Source organism: Cibotium barometz, chromosome 4 (genome assembly GCF_041138505.1).
Source record: "Cibotium barometz isolate CiBa-2024 chromosome 4, ASM4113850v1, whole genome shotgun sequence".
Classification (NCBI taxonomy): Eukaryota; Viridiplantae; Streptophyta; class Polypodiopsida; order Cyatheales; family Cibotiaceae; genus Cibotium; species Cibotium barometz.
In genome coordinates, this window is record NC_141049.1 from 30,947,729 (window position 1) to 30,969,462 (window position 21,734).

The 21,734-nt window shown below is 43.3% G+C and overlaps 1 protein-coding gene across 2 annotated transcripts in view; it reads right to left on the reverse strand.

Annotated features, from left to right (window-relative positions):
* LOC147639151 (ARP protein (REF)) overlaps window positions 1-20,906 on the reverse strand; it is a 98,726-nt gene extending 77,820 nt beyond the window's left edge. For both annotated transcript variants that reach the window (XM_086787809.1, XM_086787801.1), the window contains exons 1-2: window positions 20,605-20,906; window positions 19,148-19,230 (exon numbers count right to left, since the gene is read on the reverse strand). In XM_086787809.1, the coding sequence (XP_086643935.1) occupies window positions 19,148-19,202 (55 nt within the window). In that variant the 5' untranslated portion in view covers window positions 19,203-19,230; window positions 20,605-20,906. The remainder of the gene's footprint in view (window positions 1-19,147; window positions 19,231-20,604) is intronic.
* Window positions 20,907-21,734: the final 828 nt, after the last annotated feature.

The window sequence follows — 21,734 nt, forward strand, 5'->3', positions numbered from 1 at the left end:
TAGTGCCATGTGGCATCTCTACATTTATCCCATAAGTCAGTCTACTCAATCTTGTACTTCTCACCTATATATTGTAGGTGTCACATCAATGAAATCAATCAAGCTTGTGTCTTGTCTACACTCATCTCAAGGTAACCTTTGGTCTTTCAGTCTTGTTATCATTTCATTTCTAGTTTATTGCTTTCATATTTTCTACATGTATCCACCACCGCATGACCATGGCATACCCAACAAAACATCACAGCCATCCAGAGGCATGATGAAAAACTCTTCGCTGTCCACATAACCCTGCAAATGAAGCCTGAGCTTCCCAATGATAGGAGTGACGGGTTCTGCATACCCTGGACAAGCCATGTTAGCCTCATATAACGGCCCCATCTCCTCTGCACGAATCCCCAATCGGCTAGCCAAATCTGGTGAAATGAAGTTGGCTCTAGCACCTGTGTCAAAGAATATCAAGGCATTCTGATCTCTCACTTTGACCCATGCCCTGCACAACTCTGTCTCTTCACCACCTGGCTGTTCTCCCACAAGATCAGGAACTAACCTTGCAGAAGGTTTTGGTTTCTTTGACTTTCTTTGACTTGGGCTCTCCTTTATTGTCAGAGTCCTTTTGGGACTTTCTCTTGGGACAATTAAATGACATATGTCCCTCTTCAGTACAGTAAAAACATTTCCGAGCATCTCTCAAAGCCTGTCTTTCCTCAGAAGTTCTCTTGGGCATTGGCAACTTCTTATACCTCGTCTCTGAAGACCCTTTAGTATCACGAGGAGCATGCCCAGATTTTTCAACTTTCTTGCTCGAGTTCTTACTTCCTTTAAACCTAGATGAACCTCCAGTGAGTAACGCATTAGCTGTCATAGCATTCTCTATCATCTGTGACATGTTCGTTACTCGAGTCTTGATACAATAATCTCGCACCTCCTTGGGCAGCCCACAACAATACTTCTCTACCTGCTCAGACAAAGGCACTGCACGGTAAGAAGTCACTGGGAGTAAAGCTTCCCAAAACATCTTGTTATAATCTTCCAAATTCTCACACTTTGAAGCATCCAACTTGTGCCATGCAATCATAACATCCACCTCAAATGTAGATGTGAGCCATACGGAAGAGAAGACCTGTTTAAATTGTACCCAAGTAGTGGGTGCTATGCCCTGCAAAAGAAGAGTAGACCACCACTGCAAAGTATTGCCCTTGAGAAAAGTGGCAGCTTTCCTCGCCTTAGAGGACTCTGTGTAATTCCCACCAGAAAAAGCAGCATCAAACTGCTTTTTACAGCATCAAACTGCTGTAAAAAGGTAAGTGCTTTCAATTTATCTTTGGCTCCACTGAATATATCAAACTTCACTGCAGCTCCCCCTTCCTTATAATCTTTCGCCTTACCCATAGGCGTTAGATTATCATATGGAGGTGGCTTCGCAAGATTGCTGCCCCCAACATTCATGCCCATCATAGGGTCAACATTTCCCATTCCCACACCTGGCATACCATACATTCCAGCCATGTTTCCAAACATTCCATTATGCATACCTGGCTGCATGCCACCATACATATTTGCTTGCATCCCAGGTTGCATGCTCCCAAACATATTTCCTTGCATACCGGACTGCATACCACCATACATATTCCCCTGCATACCAGGCTGGAAATTTGCTCCAAAAGGCCCTGGCATACCCATGCCTCCCTGAGGATAACCCCCAGTCATAGATTGGAACACCGAGCCACCACCAAAATAACCTAGATGCATAGTCTGCTGAGGAATAGATGGCTATCCAAAGAAGGAACTCTGAGAGTTAACACCATAAGCATGCTGCATGTTCAGAAACTGTCCAAAAGATGGATCCTGTGGAATGGCACCACTATGACCCTGAGCAAGGTTCTTAGAACGCACCTTCTTCTTCTTCTTTTCGGGCTCTGTACAGGATCTCATAAATTCAACAAACTTCTCACTTTGTGTGAGCTGCATAAACACATCCATAACACTAGCCAAACGATCTTTAAACCGAGCATCATCATCCTCTTTACCAAGTACATCTTCTGGCTGTGTTACATCCTCATAATGCTCATCATCTGCAGCCTGTTCTCCTCCAAAAATATCCTCAGATGCATTTCTCTAAGGAGAGGTCTCTTGCTCTTCCTCTTCATGATAATAGAACTCATCTTCTGTATCAGACATGTTGCTGAATTTTTCAGCGATGACTTTCCTCGAGGCAACCACGAGCTCACCCCCTTAAGAAAGTTGATGATTGGTCCCAGCAACGGAACCTTGAAACCGGCCTCTGGTAGAAACCAAAGTGCGGTAGTCACCCTTCCACTAGTAGTCTAGATATGAAAACAAATTGGATTGGAGCTAGAGTGCCCCAAATCTGAAAATAAAACGACACCTGTTGGCCCCAAAGCTTGGCGCCCCTTACGGTATTTCTTTATTCAATTTCAAAAATATGCAAGGCTGAGTACAACAAAACCAGCCAAGAGATTACACCTGTATGTCCAATCTGGCAGCCCACAATACCTCTTAGCACAGAGGATTCACACACACAGATCTGTGTCTCAAAGCAACACTCTGTGCTTCCCTCTGATCAGCCAAGACAGTCAGCAGCACAGCCTTGAGCATACATCTGGCATATCTCATGCACATGATTCCACAACTCAGCACAAACATACATTCACTATCCCAATCTCTGTTTCCACCCTTTTCAATCTGCCATACCCCTCCTCTCACAAGGGGCCAGATAGCACAAATCAGCAGACATAAGCTAATGGAAAGAAAGGTAGATGAACAAATTCAGAGCTTACCAAAATCAGCTCGTAGATCTGCACCGGAGGAAATGACCGTACCAGTCTGTACTTACAGACACTTGTTTCAACAACTCTGCTTCACACGTGTGAGTGTACCTGTCTGTACCTTCCTCCCTGCATCCATCTCAGTGCTGTACCTGCCTGTACAGACCAGAAAATCTGCACCGTACCAGTCCATACAGTTTCCACACGTGTCAGCTCTGCACTAGTCAGTAACTAACAGCAGCCACCTGCTGACTGTACCTGTGAACTCAGCCTGCAAACTGTACTGTCCAGCGTCGCCTGCTCCTGAACTGTCCGTACACTGTACTTGCAATCGTACAGTACTGTACCTGCAGTCGTACTTGTCTGCGCTGCCTGTACCAGCAACTGCAGCCACCTGCAAAAACAGCTGCCGCCAGCACCCACAGTACGGATTCCTGTCAGCGCCGCATGTACCTGCAGTCGTACAGTTGTACCTGTCGTACAGCTCTATATGGCCTGTTTTCTCACACAGTTTTCAGCAACCAAACTTCTCTGCAGCAGCCGACTAGCTTCCTTCTCCTCTCCACGCTTGAGCATACACGTTTGTCACACGCCTCCCAAAAGCAAGAGAGAGAGTGAAGAGAGAGAGGCATGCACTCCAAAAGTGGAGTTGCCCCCTCTCCAAACTTATCCTAGGGCCCCAACTTTAATAATCATTAAAGTTCCCTAGGGGCCACTAAGGCCTAGGGACAACCTTCAATAAAACATTAAAATATTAATGTTCTAGTTCCCCCCTTCACACCTGGAGATGTCCACACATCATTAACTCTATCCGGTCACCCCAAATGTGAATCATTTAATATTTTGGCTCAGCAACCACCATGCCCACACTTGTGCTGTTCCATTTTCACAGGGCCATGACACACACTGATTCCCATATTCATCATCTTTTCTCCCCCTTGACGGCTTTGGTTTTTGAGGCAGATACTTCTCTATGGCATTCTCGCTTCGGTCATGTACCCAAAAGTTCCATTCTAAGCAACTTGTCTGCGGACTACCTCAACTCAGGTCTCTCTCACACATCTGTTCATCCTGCATGATGGGCAAGAATCATCGAGATGCATTTCCAGAGGAGGCCACTCATCAAGCAACCCAAAGACTGGAGCTTATCCATGCAGATCTTGCAAGACCTCCGGGGGCTGAGTCTCTTGGCGGGGCTCGATATTTTCTTCTTCTCGTGGATGATTTCACTCGCAAAGTCTGGGTATGTTTTCTGGCTTGCAAATCAGATGCTTTTGCCAGTTTCAGGACTTGGATCGTGATGGTGGAAAATCAGTCTGGGGGTAGAGTTTCATAATGGTGGCGAGTTTGTACCATTTGATGACTTCCTTGCTTCGAAGGGCATTCAGCGACAAACTACAATTCCTTACACTCCTCAGCAGAATGGAGTTTTGGAACAAAAGAACCGGACTGTCAAAGAGATGGCTCGTGCTTTGTTGCATCATGCAGGTGTCCCTCCTGCTTTCTGGGGTGAAGTTGTGGCTACCTCAATTTCTCTCATTTACTGCTCTCTCACAAAAGCGGTTGAGGGGATGACTCCGGAAGAGGCTTTTACAGGCCACAAGCCTTCTGTTTCTCATCTTCGTGTTTTCGGTTATGTTGCTTATGTGCTTGTCCCAGATAAGAAAAGGACCACACTCGCACCAAAGTCAAAGAGGATGACCTTCACATGCTACAGTCTCAGATCCAAAGGGTATCACTTTTAGGATCCGAAGGTTGATGACATCATCATTTCCCGTGATGCTCAATTTGATGAGAGCTTGTTTGGCATTGATTCCTCTCCAACTAATGCATCTTCCGACTTTCTGAATGATCCATTCCCAACAGATACTAGTGATCTTTTACCTCTTCCATGTCCAGATCCTCCTCCTCCCCTACTGCAACCCCAGTGCCAGCTGCTCCTTCACAGTCACCCGTTCCCGTTGCATCAGCTTTTGCAACTCCCAGTCCCTCTACGAGTCCTGCTTTGACTCCGGGACTACCCTCTCCCCAGTGCTTACTTCATCACCACTTCCAGCGGCATCAGATGAGTCCTCTACTGCAACTGGATCTTCTTCTTCACGCTTTGAGAGGAAGGCTGGCCTACCTCGGTGGCTTCAGCAACTCTTTAGAGATTCTCGTCACTGATGCACAGCTCCATAACCGAATCTCTACCATCACTCCTGGACCTTGCCATTCGTCTCGGGCTTCCACAACTCATCACACAATGAATTATGCTCTCATGAGTTCTCTCCAGGAGATCGATGAGCCTCAGAGTCCAGATGAGGCTCTTTCACACCCACAGTGGCAACAAGCCATGGATGCAGAGATGCTCTATTGAGAGGAATAACAGTTGGTCTTTGGTGTCACGGCCTTTACATCGTTATGTTATTGGTGTTAAATGGATTTTCAAAGTCAAGTTTCATGCAAATGGTACTTTGGACAAGTACAAAAAGCCCGCCTTGTTGCTCGAGAATATGCTCAGAAGGCAGGTGAAGACTTTGATGAGACATTTGCTCCTAAACCAAGTATACCACCATCAGGATTATTTTGGCTCTGGCTGGACACTTCAAATGGCCCGTGTTCCAAATGGATGTCAAATCCGCTTTTCTGAATGGAGATTTAGAGGAGGAAGTTCATGTTGAGCAACCTCTTGCTTTTGTGATTCAAGGACAGGACACCCATGTATATCTTCTACAAAAAGACTCTTTATGGTCTCAAACAAGCACCCCGTGCCTGGTATCAAAAGATTGATGCCTTCTTGTTATCTCTTGGCTTTGAGAGGAAATATGCTGATAGCAATCTCTATGTGCTTCTTTCTGATGGAGATATTTGTGTCATTGTTTTGTATATTGATGACCTCATTCTTTCTAGCTCATGGGTTGGTCACACAGGTTCACTCCAAGCTTTCAGAGACATTTGAGATGAGTGATCTTGGCCTTCTACATTATTTTCTTGGACTGGAGGCAAAAAGATGATTGTATCTTCATTTCTAAGCAGAAGTATGTGAGGAAGCTGCTCTCTCTAATTGGGTTGTCAGATTGTACACCTCTCTCTTGTCCCATGGATCCCAATGCCAAGTTATCCAAGGAAGATGATACACCCTTGTACCTACAGATTGTTGGCTCATTGCTCTACCTTGCCAACACCCATCCAGACATGTCCTATGCTATGAGTGTCCTCAGCCAGTTCTCATCAGCCGCTTGAAGGTCTCATTGGCAGGCAGCTTTGAGAGTTCTTCGTTATCTTCGAGGTACTGTAGATTATGGCATCACCTACTCTTGTGCTGCTGATTTGGTTGGCTTCACAAATTCTGATTGGGCAGGCTGTATTGATACTCGGAGGTCTACATCTGGATATTGCTTCATGCTTGGTTCTGGATTGGTTTCTTGGAAGTCTCAAAAGCATAGGACTGTTTCTGCTTCTTCCACCGAGGCTAAGTATAAATCCTACCTTCTCTCCTCCACTAAGGTATGTGAAAATGTACCTAAACCATGCAGCCCAAAAAGGGCCGACTTCTTTGCTGGGCACTTCAATTCTCATATATAAATGAGACCCTTCGCTTGTCCTCGATTGACCAACTAACGTGCAGGCGCATCTGCGTTTTCTCATCATCGCAGCGTTCCATCGCTCATGTGTTGGTCACCTCACATCAACCCTCCAACACTTGTGCCCTGGTCGCCTCACGATTGTATCATCATTGCTTGGTGGTCAGCATACAAGTCGCCGCCTACAGCAGCGTTGACGGTTACTGGTCTGGGCACCTACATCAGCTTCTCTTGCACAGCTTACAGCCAGTTCATGCGCTAATTTAACTGCAGCTTGATGCCGCCTACAGCCAGTCTCAACCGCAGCGTTAACTGCTATTGGTCTTGGTGCCTACATCAGCTTTTCTGCATCGCCTGCTTTAGGTTGACTTCGTCACCTTCATCAGGTTACCAGCAGCGTTAACTTCACCTACTACATCGCCTACACCAAGTTCACTTTGTCATCTACATCAAGTGATCTTCGACGTGTGCTTCAAGCTTATATCGACGCTTACATCAGGGTTACTCCAACTTTGTTAACCGCGTTTTATGGGACAACAGTTCTTTCTGCTTATCCGGAGTCTCACATAGAGCTCTTGTACTGGACTTCATCTTTTATATTCACAACACCATTGCAAACTATGTGTTTTACTCTGATCTTTCATATATTTGGTCCTTTGGTCTGTTTTGCCCTCACATAAGGCACTTTAGATTTATCAGATTCTGGAGCATTTGTGCTGTGCCGATACTTCCCCGGTTACCAAATTCTCAGAGTGCTACTGCTCTAGCTCAGAATCCTGTGATACGAGGACGATCCAGACATATTGAAGTACATTATCATTTTGTACGTGACTCGATTGAGTTGGGACTTCTTCGACTAGCCTACTGTTCTAACAAGGACAATGTGGCTAATCTCTTCACCAAACCACTTCTGAAAGCTACTATGGAGGTGTAACTTCAACGTGCTGGTATTGGACCGCCCCTCTGGCACTGAAGAGGAGGTGTTAGATTATAAATATCAAGCATACGACGCGATAGTTCTGCATCTGAAAACAAATGATCAGGGATGCGTACATGGGGTGCTGATCCATGGCAATTCGGATCTCTAATACATAAAACCACTGGGCAATGATCCGATTTGGAGGTGCCTGTAGCAATCAAAGTATGTCTGTCAAATCCCCACGGATCCCCTCGTGATCGATCTTGGTTCGAAACTCGAATCCTGCAAACAAACGAACAACAAACAAGCAAGGGGGTGCAGGCCTGACTCACCTCCCAACCATGACAGCCGTGGGCGAGCCCACAGTCTTGGCTGTCCCCACCGAGCCACGAGCTGAGCTAACTAGGTTGACGTACCGACCAATCTCCTCCTCGCGACGTCCCATACCGCCGCGAAGCTGCCCTCGCGGGCCTCGAGATTGCTGCCGGCCTCGACTGCATAAAGCAGGTGCACGTCTGCACTAGATCCAGGCTCCAAGACCATAGAGCTCTCACAAACTCGCGAGACTCTCTATATACAATAACTAACCTTGGCCACCCTTTTATAGGCTCTTGGCCGGTCATCGGGCGTCCACACTTGGCCGCCCGCCCGTCCATACTTGGGTGCCCGCCCGTTAGTATATCCCTAACTCAGCTCGTCAATCAGCCTGCCTAGTTCCAAGCTTCCCCAAGCCTCGAAACTAGTCTTGCATGCGTATAGCACACGGTAGATACCCACTGTGCACATGACATACTCCCCTTCCTCTAAGAGCTCACTCCTGAGCTCACTAAAAAGCCAGGGTAATCTCTCTAAAGAGAAGTCAATGTCTCCCATGTAGCGTCCTCCTCAACACGATCCTTCCACTTGATCTTGTATTCCGTGACAAGCGTATGACGCAATCTTCGTTCACGAAATCCAAGAATCTTTTCAGGTTCGTGCGAAACAAATGTCATGTCCTGGACATCTATAATTTCTTGAGGAGTAACTAACTGATCTGCTCCACCCAGTACTTCCTTAAGTCTACTGACATGAAATACAGGATGAACTTTCACATGAGAAGGCAAATCCAATTCATATGCAACTGAACCAATCCGTCGTGTAACACGAAATGGTCCACAGTATCTAGGAGATAATTTCGGAGATCTACCTGTTCGTAAAGTCTCGGAATCTTTCGGAACTCGCAAATACACCATCGTTCCTTCAGAGAACTCTCTAGGTGAACGATGTCTATTAGAATAAAACCTGTCTCGGTCTTGAGCACTTCTAATAGATTCCTTCGCAACTTGTAACATTTCCTGCATATCTTGCAAAAAATTACGTGCTGCATCATGCTGAAGTCCTGAGAATCCTACTGTAACAGGTGATCTTGGTTGAAAACCGTACATAAGCATGAAAGGACTAAACCCTGTACTCGTATGCTTAGTACTGTTATATACAAATTCTAACATAGGAAGATAATCCTCCCATGAACTTTGTCTTTTGGATACATATGCTCGAAGCATATCCTCTAAAATCTGATTCACTCTTTCAGTCTGACCATCAGATTGAGGATGATCTGAGGAACTCAAATTCAAAGTTGTTTCCAACTTCTCGAAAACAAGTTTCCAAAAATCACTCGTAAACTTGAGTCCCTATCACTGACTATGTCCTGTGGTAACCCGTACAGTCTAAACAATTGCTCGATAAACTGCCGAGCTAATTGCGTAGCAATAATATTCTTCCGGGTCGGTAAAAATCTAGCCATCTTTGTCAAGCGATCTACCACAACCCAAATAGAATCGTGGCCTTGATGTGTTCTTGGCAATCCGGTAATAAAATCCATGGAAATACTTTCCCATTTATTACCTGGGATTTGCAAAGGATGCAACAACCCAGCCTGTCTAAACCGTTCAGCTTTATTTGCCTGACAAATCTGACACTTGAGAACATAATCTTCTACATACCCTTTCATCTTCGGCCAATAAAAAGTGTGTTTCACTAATGATAGCGTCCTGTGTACCCCAGGGTGTCCAGCAGAAGGAGCGTCGTGACACTCCCTCAGAATCTTGGATCTAATGTCCGAGATCTGTGGTACACAAATTTTGTCATTACGGAATAGTAAACCATTCCGAATCATCCACTGACCTCCTGCAGCCTGAATGGTAGACTGCACAGTCACCGAGTCTTGGTCAATCAATGAGCTCCCACCGTCCTGGATCTTCTGCCAAAATGGACCAAAATAACTATCAGTCTTGCAAAGCCCTCTCAATGACTGAAATAAGTCAGTAGAAATCTCGGTGAACGACAAAGTATTCACCTCTCTAATCCGACTAAGCGCATCTGCAATATTATTCATGGACCCTTTCCGATAACGGATCTCAAAATCAAAATCTTGCATTAACTCTGCCCAACGAGCTTTCCTGCCTCTCAAATCATCCGCATCACACACATACTTGATTGACTGATGATCAGTCAATACCACAAACTTGGAGCCATATAAATAATCGTTATTCCAAGTGATAGGCTGATTGGACTTACGTCCATGACCTTTAAATAAGTCGGTCATCGGTAGTGTGAGCTGAGAGTACTCCCGTACAGATTTCCTAAGAAAAACAACAAAACCGAGAAAAGAACGAAGTTGTTTCACTGTTCGTGGTATAGGCCAGTCCAAAACCTTCTGAACTCGGTCATAGTCAATGCTCAATCCATCTCTAGTGATCTTGTGTCCCAAGTAAATGATGTCTGTCATAAAAAACTCACATTTACTCAACTTAGCATATAGTCGATTCTGTCTTAAAAGAGATAAGACAATCGTGGTGTCTGACATGATCCTCAAGAGTACGACTATAAATCAAAATATCATCCAGGAACACCACCACAAATTTTCCCAAATGTTCACGAAAAAGATCGTTCATCATTTGCTGGAAAGTGGCTGGAGCATTGGTTAACCCAAAAGGTAATACGAGAAACTCGTAATGGCCATACCTAGTCCGAAAGGCGGTTCTTTCGACATGCCTTTCATGAATACGTATCTGGTGGTAGCCAGTACGCAAATCTATCTTCGTGAAATATTTCGCTCCTGCTAACCGGTCAATTAGGTCATCTGATCTAGGGAGAGGATAACGGTTCTTAATGGTCAGCTTGTTCAATCTCTTGTAATCTATACACATTCTCCAAGTATTGTCCTTCTTTCTCCTAAGCAACACAGGTGCACCCCAAGGTGATTTACTTGGACGGATCTGGCCCATCCTCAAATAATCTTCGAGTTGTTTAGCCATCTTCCTCAGCTTGGCTCATCCTATAAGGTGGAATACTGACAGGATGAGCACTAGGGATCAAGTCAATACGATGATCTACTGCCTGTTCAGGTGGTAAACCCAATGGCAATTCCTTAGGAAATACATCTTGAAACGAATCAAGTATCTTCTGTAATTCTTTGCTTTCAAACACACTTAATTCATTCACATCCATGGAAGGGATGAGAAAAGAAGAAAGTGGAATCAAGACACAATGGAAAGCGGTGTACAAAGAAGAATTCATTATATTTCCAAAATCAATTGTATTTACAAGAGGTCCCTGAGAGGGATGAATACAATCACCTAAAATACTATACTTGGTGTCCCTATGCTGAAAAGAAAAAATATGACTAGACCAATCTATCTGGACGTCAAGAGTCTTAAACCACTCAATCCCTAGTAACAAGTCTACATTTTCCAGATGCATAACATAGCATTCCAGAGTGTCTTTGTAGTCCTGAATCTGGATTGGAAGCATCTCCACCTTGCGATCCCAAACTTGTCTTCCCGCAGGTAGACGTACCTCATAGGTATGGTCGCTCAGTGTCGTATCAAGACTCAATTTCTGCACAAGTTTGTAGTTAACAAAGTTATGCGAATTGCCAGGGTCTAACAGAATGTGAATTTTATGGCCATTCACTTCTCCATAAACTCGGAGAAGATCATGCATGCCAAATACCTTAGAATTGAACAGACATTCAGAACAAGTACTAGGGCGAGAAAGTACAGTAATTGACGTACCTGTCAAAGACAACTGGTTAGCTGCCTTTGGCTTGGGTCCTGCGTTTGACTTGGTACCCTTTTGCTTCGGGCACTCGTTACGCATGTGTCCTTTTTCTTCGCAGATAAAACAACGTCCTTCCTTCTTGAGCTTTAAAGCCCTAAGGAGTCGTTTCTTCTTCGCTGGTGTCGAACTTGTATTCTTCGAAGGTTGGTCCGAAAACTTTCCTTCAGTCGTGTTAGCCATAGGTGCGGAGAACTTTCTTTTATGCTTGTTCCCCTGCTCGGTAACGGGTTTCGACTTGGAAGAGACCATCGTATCATCATAGATACGAGCTGAATGAATGGCCTCGTCCAATGTTTTACATTTGTTATTTTTGACCTGTAATCGGTACGAGTCTGGTAAACCAGCTACGAAAAACCTCAAAAGAGTAGTGGGATCCATCTTTGTAGCTTTCATCTGCAAGTCACGAAACTTCTGGAGGTAGACCTCATAAGTGAGGTGCTGCGAGGTCATGGTCAAAGCTGAAAACCGGGCAACAACATCGTAATCATCCTCTTTCTTGAGGAATTCTTTCTTGAAAACGTCTTCGAATTGTGCCCAAGTCATTGGCTTAGGGTTGAGTTCCTTCCACCAAAGCAAAGCTTTGCCAGACAGGAAACCTGCTGCTAACTGTATCTTCTTTCCATCATCATATGGATGAAACTGAAAGTGAACTTGCCACTTATGTAGCCAAGTGTCCACGATCTCCTTGGTTCTCTGCTTTTGCTCGCCCCCGAACGGTTCCGGAGTAATATTGGGGCCTAAAGCAGAAGCCAAGGTATCCATTCCCGAGAAAGTAGAGAGGGTAGTGGTCAAGAGAGCGATGGAGTTCTGCAAAGCCTGCATCTGGGCTGCGATTTGTGCCTGACGTTCCGACGAAGAAGCTTCGAGAGCTACTTTGAACTCTTGAAAATCTGATTTTGACACAAACTCGTCAAAAAGATCGGCATCAGTGCCTTCCGTAGCTGACCAAGCCTTCGCGTTCCACGAGGGGCTCCAACTCTGATTCTTGGGTCGACATCGTGAAGAGGATACGCGGAGAGAAAATTCGATCTTTGCACAATGAAAGTGCGAACGAACTCGAGAGCTTGAGAGCTTGAAAACTTGAGAACTCGAGAACTCGAGAACTTGAGAACTCGAGAGATGCGTGGCAAGAAGCCCACGTGAGGGGGCTTATAAAGGTTTCCCAAAAGCCAAAAAACTGCAAAAGCTAGGCTTAGCTTTTGCTTTAGCTTTTGTGTTTTTTTTTTGTGAATATATATATATATATATATATATATATATATATATATATATATATATATATATATTAATATACATATATATGGATATATATATTCTTTTGTCTTTAAAAAAAATAAACACCTTTAAACTTTGGAGAGGGGATGATTTTTAAACCTTTTTATAAAAAAAATTTTAAAGTAAAAAAAACGAAAGCCCAAGAATAACGAGTGCTTTCCTTGTTTTTTTTTTTTTTCTCTTCCCTCCAGGAATAGTTGCCGGCGTGCTGGCTGCCGTCGCTGGAACTGCCTGCGCGTGTTGTCTTGCCGGCGCTTGCTTGCGCACAAGTGGGCTGCGCCTCTCTCACCTAAGCATGGCCACAAAGTGGCGTAGGCATAAGCGCCTGCTTTGCGTGGCCTGGGCGCCGGCCTGGCCTCCCGCCTGGCTACGCAAGCCTGGCCGGCCTGGGGTGGCAGTGCAAGCCGCCTGGCTTGGCAGGCTTGGCCGCCCAGCTGCCTACAGGCCTAGGCCGCCTGGCTACTGGCATGCCCGCTTGCAACGCACCCGCCCGCCTAGCTACGCACCTGCCCGCCTGCAAAATCAACCAGCACGTGTCCCCAGCACTCGGCCAACCAACTCGTCAATCCAGCACTTCTCTTGCTCTCTCTCTCAAACGTTCAACGAAAAGCAAACTTGCTTTTTTTTTTTGTTTTTCTGTTTTCTCTCATGCGACTGCACAAACACGACTTCTCTTCCTTGCAAAAGCAATCAACCCTATTCAACCTCTTGGCCGGTCATCGGGCGTCCACACTTGGCCGCCCGCCCGTCCATACTTGGGTGCCCGCCCGTTAGTATATCCCTAACTCAGCTCGTCAATCAGCCTGCCTAGTTCCAAGCTTCCCCAAGCCTCGAAACTAGTCTTGCATGCGTATAGCACACGGTAGATACCCACTGTGCACATGACAATGTCCACCTCTGTCAAGCACCCAATGATCCACATAAAATCTGTCTAACCGTGCATAGATACATCCTACATCTCTTCTCCTGTTAGACCATGAATAAAGAAGAGTGGATGGACTCCTCAAAATGTCATCCTCATGCCAACAATCTCTAACATGAATGGAGAGTATAAACCTCTCCCAAGACGCTCTTTCAAGAGGATGCACCAAGCCCTCATGTCCACCTCTTTTATCCGTTGGCATCTCAACCATGTTAAAATCCCCACCAATAATCCAATGGTCGGCAAGAGGCATCAATGTAGTGAGAGATTTCCAAAAGGCAATCCTCTCACCTCTATGGTTAGGAGCATAGAGGTTGAGAATACCAATGCGTGTAGTACCCTGCGTAAGAAGGATCCACTGCGCTCTCGCAGGCAAAATGACACCATGTCCAATGATGCAAGGCAAGATCAAAGCTGAAACAGAGATACAAACACCACCCTTGGTACCCGGTGACCAAAAGGTGTGTCCTGAGAGAAGCTTGCCTGATCTCCCACACTGACTAGCATCCAGTTTATGCTCTTGCAAGAGCAATATATCCATAGGTCCACCTGTAAGCTTTCCCTCTTCTATCCACCTCTTGTGAGTGAGAACCACCATGAAGGAAACCCTCTTCTTGCTTCATCAAGACATGTTGCATGCGCGGAAGCCTTGCTGTACGATCCACAACCCTAAGCCTGATTAAGAACAAGATGCTGAATGAACATGATTAAGACATAGGAGAGAGAAGAAGAAGAGAGAGAGTTGGTGTCAGGTTTTCTGTATTTAATATGATACAAAAAGGTGGCATGAATGTCTGTACATAACTTAGGTCCTTGATCAACCCCTTAGGGGTGACCTCTAGCCCCTACATGAATTAGTAGACTTCTATGATAATGAAATGATGAATGATTGAATGTCTTTGATGCAAATGCTGAGATATGCTTATATACATGCTTAGGTTGCTGGTCGGCAAGCTAATGCTGCTATCCACCAGCTCCTGGACAAATATTCATGGGATAAAATCTGATAAATGTTGTGCTTCATGCACTGCTTGCCCACACCTACTAGTCAACTGCCTAACACCTGGCTGTTTGCTACTGCCGGAGTCTCCTACTGGCTACCGACTACTTACTAGAGGCTACCAACTAGGTACTCATGCCTTTCTTCATGCTTATGCTAATGATGCTATTGACGATGATGACACTGACGATGATGATGATGTCTTACATGCTGTCTTAGCTGCTATCGCCGACATGATGAATTTCAAGAAGGTGACACGGTTCTTTTGTTCGTCGTTCCTCATCGATATAAAACAGTGAAATCAACTTTTCCGTAGCTAAGACCACATTACTATGGTCCTTTTTGGATTATTAAGAAGAATTCTCCTTTGAGTTATAAGTTGCAGGTACGACCTTCATGGGAAAAACTTCATCCCACTTTTCACATATCATGGATCAAGAAGTTTGTACAAGAAGATTCTACTGTTCCAGACGTTTCAAATTATGCTCCAGAGATTGAAGATAAACACGTGATTTTGATCCCAGAGAAGATTCTTGATGTTTGACAAAAAGAAACTCAACAGAAGATTGTATTACAGAATTTTTGGTACAATGGAAAGATTTGGATGATTCAGATTCAACTTAGTAAAGTGATGAAGATCTACAACAATACCCAGAACTACTTCAAGAGTTCTTTAATCAACAACAATCACTTATATAACCCAGGATCTTATTTTAAGTGGGAGGGAATGTTACAATCTCTTAATTACTCCTAATTATTGAAAGAATTGTGACTTAATCTCTCTTAATTACTCTTAATCATTGAGAGGACACCAGTGAAGGTCACACCCTGTCACATGGCTCATCACCAAAGGACACGTCTATTGATTAAAAGGCACATCTCTACGTCCAGAGGACATAACTATTCATTCAAGAGTCACACCCTTTCATCCCGGATGTGCCTCTTCAATTATACCTCCTCAAACCTTCATCTTACTTTCACTGTTATGTGTTTAATCATGTCTTATAAATCACTAATAGACCAAGAAGTCCTCACGTGAACTTCAAACGTGGAGCATGCATTGAATGGGACTATCTCCTTGAAACTGCTCAAGAATATTCCGAAACATTTTGAAAAGGGATGCCCACACTCCATAACCAATTCTAATTGATCCAGCCCTAAGCCTTCTGATTAAGTACACTAATGCAAAAGCAATGATTAGTCAGAGAGAGAGAGGAGAGAGATGAATAGTGTTTTCAGAACATTGATATGATACAAAAAGATGTCTTTGGCTGTGGCCTTTGGTCTTCCAAAATGGATTGATTTCTAACCTAAAGGACTGACTATTGACCTATCCCATGTGGGGGATCAGATGATCTAATGACTGAACTAGCCTTGCTATTAATAGGCTCAAGGAATTATCCCTACAGAAGTCCGACTACATGTCAGCCAACAGAGGACAAGCCACCTCTTCATTAAATGCTCCGACTTCCCTTGTATGGTGTCATATGAACTGGCCGACGAGTATGTGGGCTTCTTCTTTGTTTGTCAAAGCCTACTAATGGCCTAGAACTACCCTGAACTTATCCTACACTAGCTGCCAAATCAGGGATTAGCCATGTCCACATGTGTGCATGTGACATCCCCTCCTGCTAAACTTGATGACGGGATTCAATCCTTTGACCTTTGATTGGATGAGTAACATCGTCCCTTGTCTACACACGGACTCCAAAACTTGTTGTCCTTCCTTTCTGGCAACCTTGACTGAAAACCCTGCCATTCCGATTGATGCTGAAAACTCTGCATCTATTCCACCTTGTTTCCTTGCCTACCATCCCTATCCCTTCACACAACGATGGTCTTCTTTCCAAGGATGATCATGCCTTTGCTCCACAGTTGGAACTGCTCCTGAGAGCCTCTGGTATGCCCCTTTGAGAATACAACTCCCAATGCTACTTTCCTGTTGCCGACCAGGCCCATTACTACTACTACCCTGGCTGCATTTCTTGCTATGCATCCGTGCACCTTCCTAGGACTTCTAGTGCTAGCTTGGCTGAGCCTGATGCTCTGATACCAATGTGACATGCAGAGTCCTTGACTTACTTGATCCAGGCTTAAGCCTCCTGATAGGAACACTAATGCAAAAGCAATGATTAGAGAGAGAAAGAAGAGAGAGATGAACTGTGTTTTTAGTATATTGATAAGATACAAAAAAGATGTATTTGATTGTGGCCTTTGCAAAGCCTTCCAAAATGGACTGACTATTGACCTGCCCCATGTGGGGGATCAGATGATCTAATGACTGAACTAACCTTGCTATTTACAGGCTCCAAGAATTAACCCTACAAAAATCCGACTGCTGTAGGCCAGCAGAAGACAAACCACAGCTTCATTAAATGCTGTCAACTTCCCTGTATGGTGTCATATGACGTGGCCCACAAGTGCTTTGACCATGTGGGCTTCTTCTTTGCTTGTCAAAGCCTACTAATGCCCTACACTTGCGGCCAAATCAGGGATTAGCCATGACACCTATGATGGTTGAATACATGCAAGCCGATCTTCTGAAAGCTGGCATATGAAAATTTTCTCAACAGACACGAAAGCAATGTTCTAGAAGCTGAAAAAGAGTTTAGACAGCCAGACAAAAAGGAGTCATTCAACGGCCATAAAGACAATGGAAACAAAAAGAAGTGAGGGGATACTACATCTCATCTTTTAACTGAACCAGAATGGAATTATATTTGAGATAGGAGATACTTTAAGTGTGGTAAAAAAGGGTCATATCTTTATTGCTTATCCTCTTTTGGAGAAAGAGAAACAAGCCAAACCAATGGTGCCTGTAGTACCCGACCTCATTGGCAATCTGGGACATGCCACAAAGAAAAGGCAGCGTTTTAAAGCATGCGAACAACTTCAAAATCAATCCCCTTTATTCTTACTTGATTTTGGTGGATCTGAAAATTTTATTTTTACTAAGATGGTTTCCGCATTGCACCTAGACACTTTTCCTAGCATTACTTCTCAATTTTGGGTATGCCCTGGTTTGACCGTCTTAAACCCAAATTCAATTTTGCTTATACAAAGATTAGAGAGTTATCATAGAGGAAAACATCATGGCATAAGTGCAGGTATTGCACCCTATCTTCTATTAGTACATAGCCTCCCATCTCAGCTATTTCCAATCAGCCATCAAGGTTCACACAGAAGCACATGGTTGCGGAGCTCAGCCATCGATCATATGACATCAATAATATAGTAGTCTTCTCCATCTCTGTTGTTGCGTAAGTTTTGTAAAATCCTACTTCTTGTCAGTATAACTTACATACATTACACATTGTATCCTCTTGGAGGGCACACCAAAAGAACATAAAACACAGCAGATTTATGGCATGGTTGTGACCCTAGTCTAGTACAACAAGGAGCCCTAGATGCTTGCTAACAGCAGATAGACCTACTAGAGCCAAGATAAACAAGGGGGGGAGGGAACGGGTAGGAGTAGGTGTAGGTGTAGGGGAAGGAGAGGGGGGTATGGTTTTGAGGGTATTCAATCTTCCAATGTCAAGTGTTCCAGGCTCCAACAGAAACGTTTCCTTATATAGGCAAGCTTTCAATGCTTTTAAGAGGAGAACACTTACAGAGCTTCGCAGATTCATCCACACTCGGAACTGTTACTTTGTCCCAATTGACCAGTTGGGCCCACACCTCATGAAGTATTCTTCACTTATCAGCATGTGGGCCAGCAAAATGGTTACGCTGAGCCCTGGCTGGGGTTTACGAGTTGTCCAAATGGAAGCTGAGGCATTACCTTAGCTACTATTCTATCCCATTTACTGCCCCTATGGATGCCAAAGAGTACTTGCTATGCCTGACAGTAGGGTGGACATGCATGAAGTTCCCCATATCGCCTTGTATGGACGTGAATGTGTGCACAGGGGGAGTGTAGGGTTTTCATTAACCATTTTGTTGTTGTTTGACCCCGTTTGCTTCCCACTTGTTTTTGTATGTATTTGGCATTTGTGCTTCCTCCTTGCGTCTTGTCTTCTTCTCCAATATATGCTCTTTGAGTCTTCAAAATATGGACCCAGTATCTAATAAGCTCAATTTAGTGCTTTTACATCTGACAAGATGTAGCTGAAAAGTACCAAAAATACCATATGGTACCATTGGCACTACACCATATATGTGGGGAGGAGGGTAAGTACGAGTACGGAATCTACTAAGGCTGCAGCTGTCCAGCCTTCCTGTTGTAACTTACCCTGCTACTGTGCATCTCCTACTGCCCAATTGCGTCCTGGTGCCTCGGCTTGCCTAGGTCTTGTGCATAGAGGACTGTTGTTTCCTGGCACAGAACCATTTTCCCCTTGCCGACCTTTACAAAAAACTATAGAATCCACTCTTTTTGTTTTAATTTTTTTGATTGATCACTTCTTTAAAGGCATTGACCCTAAAGTATAACTGAAATGGTTTTGTTTGAAATTTTTTGAAGTGAACAACAGAACCTTTGTGTTTTTTTGAGTGAACAAAATTTGCTAAAACAATTATATGTGTATGATCACAATTTTCCTCTATTGATTTTTTAATGGATCGAAATGTACTCACCAATTCCTGAGCCTGCACCAGTGATAAAAGCAACTTGAGGGGCTCCAATCTTCATTTTTCTTCCCCAAAACAAGAAAATTTTACTGTCGAGGTAGGGAGAAAAAAAAACCTATACCTTAGCACAACAATGTTATTTAAAAAACACACACACACACACACACACACACACATATATATATAATTTGAGAATATATATTCTTTTTATATACCATCATAAGGCCAAATGAATCTGAACTTACGAATAATTTTAAAAGAAAGAAGAGAATCACCAAAATTTAAAAATAATAATAATAAATTAAAGACACCCGATAAAAAATAATAATAATGATAGTAATAATAACTTGCAAAAATAGACAAATACATAACTAAATCACACACGCCCACATACACACACACAAATTCTTTATTGAACCACAACAAAAGAATTTCTAACAATTTAATAACTAATTAGCAAAAACAACTTTAAATGACTAATTCACTAAAACAAAACAAGTAAAGACAAGAGTACAAAAAGTGCGAACTTTAAAGAATGTCCAATCATGAAGTATAAGATCATCAACTTCATCATGCATAGCATGGACTAGGTGCTACGACATCCCTACTCACATCATCAGCGCCCCAGAGGAGGTGCAAGTTTACATATAAAAAATTTGTCCCAACCAAGAGGACACAATTTTTATACAGAGACCAACAAGCTGAGTTTCTATCACTTCTCCAGAGGTGAAGGGAAGACTCAGCCATGATGAAGGCTAGCACTTACAACTAGACTAGCAAAAACAAATCACTTTCCTATTAAAGCAATGATTAAGCAAGACTAGAAGCAATGATAAATAACAACTAAGAGCTAAAATGATCTAAACAAAAAATGGGCTTTTAAGCTCCCCATTTTTGTGAAACTTATTACTTATAATCTTAAACATTCCAAAAGCAAAAATCTCAAAGATATATCTACTTTGATTCAAAATGCAACGAACTTTGCTTAAAATCCAATAATCCTTTTGCACAAGCAAATTGATGAGTTGGCAAACTTGAGTAATAAAAGCAAACTTGTTTGAACAAATGAATAACTGAGAAGAGACAACACCATATTTAGTTACTTTAGAAATATTAGAAGTGAAGTGAGGCATTCTTAAATACTTGGGTTGTAAAAGTTTATCATATATAACTACATCTAAACCAACACAATCTTAAGGTCCAAAAAAGAACAATTGGTCATTATTTGCAGTGCACTTAAGTTCACTAAACTCTTTGGGATAAACTAAATGGTCATTATTCTTTTTATTTTAAACTAAATGCTACACCCAAAGCAATAAGAAATGGTCATTCTAATTGCAGAATCAACACAATTCATGTAAATATTCAATCAATTTCAAGCCTGAATTCAGCAGTAAACAAAGCCCTAAAAGCCAAAGAATTAAATGCAAATAAGAAATTATATGACTTAATCGGAAGCTCACCTCCCAGAAATCGGTATCACTGTTCCTTCAAAGAGTCAGCTGATCCTGTTGCGAAATCTGTGTAAGCTAGATTAGGTCACAAGTCTGTAGACTTTAAGAGAGATTAGAGCTAATTAAACTGGCTTTGTTCAGGCATTGGCTCTGCGGAAGGTGAGCACTCTCCGTGCTCCTGCAATTGATTCCGGAGTTGAAAAATATGGGAAGCTCTTAATTTGAGGCGTACGAGTAGCAGCTATGACCGTTTCACATTATGGCCACTTTCTCGCATCAAAAAATATAGCACCCATGGCCGTTTCTAACTTGAGTCTGAAATCTAAACCGCACCATTGTTTTGCTCCATAACAATGCTCCATGCCATCACTTTTCACTATGGAGTGGGTAGATTTGAACCCATCACTTTTCACTATGAGAGTGGGTAGATTTGAACCCATCACTTCCACTTAGGGACGTGACCTCCAACTTAGGGAGGTGAGAGCGCTACCGCTGCACTACAACCCAAGAGGCCTGAACTGCACCTTTCGGAATTCAATATGTGAATCCACCATAAGCATGATTACTTCCACTTGCTAGGGGGTTTAAGTGTTACACACAAGCCTACCCCCCCTTCACAAGAGTTGTAGGTGTTGCTGCCCAATCATTAATTGCACATGAGTTTAATGTAGATTTGTGAACCGGCCATTAAAGGTCATTTACATGTAGATGTGGTGCTAGCTTGACTTTAAATTTTGTTTAGATAGGCTCCCTAGCCCATCCGCATCCTACAAGATCATATGTCAAACTCTCGCCCATGAAACATTTTCAAGCGAAATTGGTGGCGTAGCTTTCACTGCCAGTGCCATGATAAAGCCAAGAAGAACCTCTCAAGTGTAGGCATTAAATTAAATCGTCGTGTTGCTATATTTAAATATGCAGCTTGCATTGAATATCATAACTATGTTTGTACTAAGCAATTAAAACCTTGCATTTAGGGGTCTCAAAAACTTTGCCAGCTAATATGTCAACACACATGAGTCAATATAACCACCCCACAAAAAGGACTCCTCCAATGTGAAAGTGTAAACTTGTTTCTTTCCTTCCTTGCATCCTTCATGATGCCTCTTCATTCCACATCTTTTTTCTTGCCACTTTTT